Raw genomic sequence first — 6,313 nt, 5'->3', positions numbered from 1 at the left:
TAGGATTCTATACTCCTCAAAATCTAAAACATACTCATCGTCAACTAGGGAAGCTCAACTATTCTCTAGACCTTCATTACTAGGAGCAGAATTATTAACTATAACTTTTAAATTCAAAAAGAAAGAGAGGTTATTATCACCATTCCAAATATTTAAGTACTTTTGATACTTTAGAGGCATGTACTTACTGACACTTATTGACTCTAACCCACGGGTCATAGTAAAAACTAAATGTGACGCTCTGATACCACTAAATATAATACCATAATTTGATCCAACATGAAATTTGAAAGACCAAGGTTTAACACATAACCACCAAAATATGTAACCATTTTCAAAATGTTTATTGCAATAATTACTTAAAAATTATAATTTAAAATGTAACACCATCAGTTTACAAAAAAAGGGAACTTCTAAAGTTACACCCCAAATGAAAGTAATAAGTATATCAAAATAAAATTACTACTCGGATAAATATAAGATCAATGAATAGTACATGTCCATTAAAAATATCGAAGACATACTCTGATCGCTAGATCTAAGATGAAATCACGAACTGGCGACAAACTCCTCGATCCGTCCTCCTAAGAACCTGCGAACAAAAACACATTCTATTCGTTGAGTTCACAAGCTCAATGACACACAAGTAACACTATTATATTATATGCATTCATCACATAAGAATGCGAACATATATAGTCATAAACATACAAGAACATTCATACACAATCAATGGTAGGCACCATGGTATAGTCGGAGGGTCATTTAGCATCTCAAGACTCACAACCCTCTATCATACCCAAGGTACCCTAGATAAGACCCGAATCACTTAGCATTAGAATATTCAATTAAAAGGACCCTTGTTGCCAACAACCTAGGACACCTCCTAGGTCACTCTACGCTCTACTAGTCTACTCCTCGAGCGTACTTAGGATGCCTCCGGGGTTACTTAGCATCAGAGCCTATACCCGACTAGAAATTAAGTATCTTAGCACATATTCAAATATATCTAGATATTTCTAACAAACAAAACGATCATCGTTTACATAAATAACTCAAGTGCCCTCATGTTTCTCGCGCGTCAATCAAAGACATGAGTTTTATGGCATATTATTTCATAAATTTCTTTTGCTTATCAAGAATTTAATTGTTGTTCTCAATTGTAAACTTATTGGAGAAGTTTCGAAAGTCCTAGACCCTTTCCCGCACCCATAAACAATAATCAAGTTTCTTGTCCAATTTAACACGATGGTACTGATACTAAGCCTTTTAGTATCAGTATCGACCTTTCAGTATCGATACCCACCCTTGGTACTGAAACCAAATTTACATTTTATTTTGTGAAAAGACTTTATGGTATTAATACTCTTATATGGAGTATCAATACTTCTCTCTTAGGGTACTGATATTATCCTAGGTGTTGATACTGAATTTGGATTCAATGTTTAGGAAAATAATTCAATATTGATACCCTTACTTGCATTATCGATACTTCTTCTTTATGGGATATTAATACTACCCAAGTACCAATACCACAATTGGCTACTAGAATTTGTAACTTAGCAATGGTATTGATACCCTATCCCTTGGTATTGATACCCAAAGAACAATATCGATACTACCCAATCAAAAGCCCGTTGTTTTAATTGTTTGACGAACAATATCGATATTGTTCATCTAGTACCAACACTTAAATCCATAAATACCATGTTTTTGCATGCATTTATCATTTAACTCAACCCTAAAACCCCTATAAGGCCCTTGAACATCATGTGAAGCTTTTATGAATTAAAAAGGATCATAATAGGTCATTTCCATGTATCAATAATCTTTATTTCATCCAAACCATGTTCAAATAAAAAAATGCATTCATATGGTTTATACACTTATACAAGCTTAGCAAAGACATAGGATGATCTACAAACGATATAGAAGAGTTAGAAGTGTGTCTCCTTACTCCTAAGATGCAAGAAATCACTCCAGGCTCAACCAAGAACATGTTTCTCTTTACCTATGCCTTTGGGGCTTTTTCTAACTTTTTTCATAGGTCAAGAACTCAAGAAGAAGTTAAGGAGACGTCCTAAAGTCTAAATCCACTATAAAATAAGTTGATCTCATCATGGTTTCTAAAACCTCTCTAAACCCTCAATTATGGCTCTTATGGCCAAAAGAAGAAAAAGACTTGAATGAAAACTTAAGAGGTGATGATTTCAGTACTTACCTTACAATATCAGAATAAGAATGAAAGGATTACAAAGATGCCATCTTTACCCAAGCCGCAAGAAAGAAAATGAAGTTTGAAAAGAGGAAGAAGATAAACTCTTGGAAGAAAATGAGATATGAGAAAAGTTCAGCCTTTTTCCACTTTCCTAGTCTGGTGACATCACAAAAATTGAATGGAAATCAACCTTAGAGACAACTAATGGGTATATTACTCCCTTGGTCCTTTCTCTTTTGCTTCCAACTAAAAAATACCCTTTTATGGTTAGATGGGCTCCAACCCAAACCAAAACAAGTCCAACTCAGCCCAAAGCTTCTTAATGGACACTTGGATTATTAAAACCCACTCTGATTTACCTAAAATCACTAACCCAAAATTCAGGGTGTTATACACATACCTGGGTCTATTAATAATTATTTCCAGGAAAACTATAATGTAGCAAATGTCGTAGCTGCAAAATAAATTTCTAGGTGTCCTATTGGGCCTAATAATTTATCCACCCATAATATTGAGTTAATTTTTCCGGTAATGTGTTAGGTCGAGTCAATGATAGACCTATCCAAATCTAAGTATAACATTCTTTCACTCGTCATTCGATTCGACTTTAATTTACAAAACCTTTTCCGATTTGATTTTAAGGTAAAAATATTCATCCAATCTGACAAAAATATAAATGATTTTTAAGATTTATTATTAAAATAAACATAAAATAAATTTTATCGTGTATCAAATAATATTTTTTAGGATAAAGTATAAAAATTTTCCCCCAACTATATGTGTTGTTTTGTTGAGTCCTCTGATTATTAAAAGTTACAAAATAGTCCATCGACTATAAGACTTCATTTTGTTGAGTCCCCGACTATTAAAAGTTACAAAATGATCAATTGACTATTCATATGTTCCAAACTCATCGTTTTCCATTAACAAAATGATGATCATATGAGTTGGTTGTTAACCTGCTGAGTATGATATCATAAAATCATATTTTAATGATATCTATTGGCACTGTCGTTGCTTTTAAGCATTGTCTCAATAATATAATGATTCAAGTAATTACTTGACGACATAACATAAACGAAGATTTGATCTAAAATACAAGTAAAACAGTTATTGGATATGATTTTATCATATCTTAGTCAACATGTTAACATCCAACTCAAACGATCATTAAATTTTTAACAGAAAAGGACGAATTTGGAACATATAAATAGTCGAGTGATCATTTTATAACTTTTAATGGTTATAATTAACAAAATAATATCTTATAATTAAAATTTTTTTTTATAATTTTTAATAGTTAATAAACTCAATAAAGCAACTCAGTGTAATCCTCACTAATACTTTATTTTTTATATAGGGTAAATATCATTCATCACTTATTATATTCTCTCTCCTATTTTACGCACCATACTCTCAATTTTTCTAATTTACTCTCTAAACTTTTGAATTGATCTTGTTTTGATCACTCTGAATTATTTTATTATTAATTTCGTATGACGTGATATTTATTATTATTTAATATAAAATAATTGAAAATATAAAATAAACACAAAAGGTGGTCAGACGCCACAACCAACCACCGTCGGCCATCGTCGACCAGTGTAGATGATGGTTTTTCAGTCTCAAATTTCATGGGTCAGTTCGTTTCGACCCCCTGAATCCGAATTTGGTGGTTGTTTCACCGAAAAATATTTCAAAACCTGTGAATCTCAACTAAAACGTTCCAACTTCCTCACTTTCAATCTCTAATTCATGAATTTCAGAGCAAGTTTCGACAAAATGGAGCTCGGATTCAGACTCACGGTGTCGAGGTAAAACGACCTATGAAATTTGAGACCGAACGATCATAATCCACGACAGTCGATGGTGGCCGACAGTGGTTTCTAGTCATATTCTATTTTTATTTTATATTTCAAATTATTTTATATGAAATAAAAAAATACCACATCAAGAAAATTATAATAAAATAATTTAGAGGAATGATGTAATTTACTCTTTTATATATTGTTCTCAGCTTAATCTCTGCCTTTCCTTCCCTGTCCTTTTCACTGCCGTCCTTCCTTTTTTTTTTAAGAACAATGGCTTCAGAGGTTTCTTTCATTCACCTTCACGACCCAGAAGACGACGTCGATCACCAAACCCCATCTTCCCTCCTTTATTGGTCTCACGATTTCCACTTCTCCTCCGACCCTGATTTCCCTCTTCAAGACGACGACGTTTCCCTTATCTTCAACGGCCCCGACCTCTTCGACCGCCGCGAGAACCAAGTCAATATCGTCATCGATCTCTTCCACCAACGCGTTGACCAATCTCAGGTCCTTTCCGATTCCAACCCTACTAACATTATTATTCGCACTAACATTAGCTATGATGATGAAATCAATGCCGTTGATTTGTTTTCTGATGCTTTAACCGAATCAGGTTTCGGTGCTATTGAGGGGAATCATTATCTAGATTTAGGGTTAGAGTTAGGGTTTGATTCCATGGATGGTAACGAGATCGAAATCCGTGGTGGAGATGATGACGACGGTGATGATTTTTTCGTCGAAAGGAGGGTTTCTGGGTTGAGTGCCAGTGAGGCTACATCTAATTTTAATTGTTTTGAAAGGTTTGGGAATGGTATTCGGAGGACTGGGTTTAACTCTGATTCGGAGGATGAAATTGATAATCGGATCTTGACTACCGAATTGAATTCTGGGGATGAATATGGAATTGATGATCATGTTAATGAATGTTACGATGTTGACGATGACGATGTGAGTGTTAGTATTTCACTTCGTTGGGATTCGCTTCAGTTGGAGGATCATAGGGAAACCCTTGAAGATTTCGAATGGGAGGAAGTGGATGGTAGAGTTGATGAGAGGGAGGTTTTAAGCGGGTTAGCTGATGCTGGCGATGATGATGAGATTTCGGTTTCACTTTCAATTTCCCCGGTTATAGCACCTGGATATGCAGTTAACTTTGAGAGGGCAGTTGGGATGGGGACTTTGGGGTGGGAGGTTTTGTTCAACACAAATAATTTGGAGACAAACCAAGATATGGATGAAAACGACGAGCCATTTTTTGCTGACCGTGAGGACTATATTTATAATGGAGAATACGAAATGTTGTTTGGACAGCTTGCTGAGAATGAGAATGCATTTATCGGGAGGCCTCCGGCTTCAAAATCCGTGGTTGAGAATCTTCCTTCTTCGGTTGCAACTCAAGAGGATTTGATGAACAATAATGCACTATGCGCAATTTGTAAGGATGAGATTAACCTAGGTGAAACGATGAAGCAGCTGCCATGTGCACATCGCTACCATGGAGATTGTATAACGCCCTGGCTTGGGATAAGGAATACCTGCCCGGTTTGCCGTCACGAGTTGCCCACCGACGATGCCGAGTACGAAAGGAGAAGGTCCCAGAGAGCTGGTGCTGCACCATGATGGTAATTTTCTATCACGCGTAATTTTGAAGCCTTTTGTTGAGTGCTAGGTTTTTAAAAGAATGTAAATATTGTTGATGTAGAAAATCTCAGAATTTCTTTGTGAGGATCACATGTTATTCTTTAAAAGTTCTATTAGTATTTTATGTCTTCTTTTAAATCCTTCTTTTGGTATAAGATTTTTCAATGACTGAATTGTACCTTGAGGGTTTTTTAGGTTGGAATAATATGTGCATTACTTATGCATTATAGGCCATGCTTGTCGTGCCTCTGCGCCGAATTCATTTGCTTTCGCATTTATCCTATATCTTAAGTACATGATCTCTGGGTTGTTTTGGCTCAATGTTTTAGTGGCAGCAAATTGATCTCGGTTGTAATCGATTCGGAACATCATCTGGAATCGGGAAAAATAAAGTTTTGGCATATAGTTATTTGTTGAGTTTTACTTCTGTTTCCCCTCTGAAGTCTCTAAAAATAAAGAAAAACCGGTTGAATACAATTCAAATTATCATCCTATCAACACCCATATCTACAAAAATCTTTATTAAAATCAAATTATCATCCTTATATACACTCATATTTATAATTTATTGGTTTAGTGGGATGAGATACTAGATTCTTTAAGAAGTTTCAAAAGTTCAAATCTTGATGATTCTTAATTATGT

The 6,313-nt window shown here is 34.8% G+C and overlaps 1 protein-coding gene across 1 annotated transcript; it reads left to right on the top strand.

Annotated features, from left to right (window-relative positions):
* The first annotated feature begins 4,277 nt into the window (after window positions 1-4,277).
* On the top strand, window positions 4,278-6,100 carry LOC120172192. The gene has a single exon (XM_039179722.1). It carries the CDS (start codon window positions 4,300-4,302, stop codon window positions 5,647-5,649), a length of 1,350 nt encoding a protein of 449 aa, XP_039035653.1. The 5' UTR covers window positions 4,278-4,299; the 3' UTR covers window positions 5,650-6,100.
* Window positions 6,101-6,313: the final 213 nt, after the last annotated feature.

Source organism: Hibiscus syriacus, unplaced genomic scaffold (assembly GCF_006381635.1).
Source record: "Hibiscus syriacus cultivar Baekdansim isolate YM2019G1 unplaced genomic scaffold, ASM638163v2 tig00111847_pilon, whole genome shotgun sequence".
In the NCBI taxonomy this organism is placed as follows: Eukaryota; Viridiplantae; Streptophyta; class Magnoliopsida; order Malvales; family Malvaceae; genus Hibiscus; species Hibiscus syriacus.
Note: the sequence above shows the minus strand (reverse complement) of the source record. Positions and strands in the feature narration are given on the sequence as shown.

Bases quoted from the DNA above. Each gene is read 5' to 3' on its own strand.
- LOC120172192 (XM_039179722.1), top strand. From the start codon at position 4,300: ATGGCTTCAGAGGTTTCTTTCATTCACCTTCACGACCCAGAAGACGAC.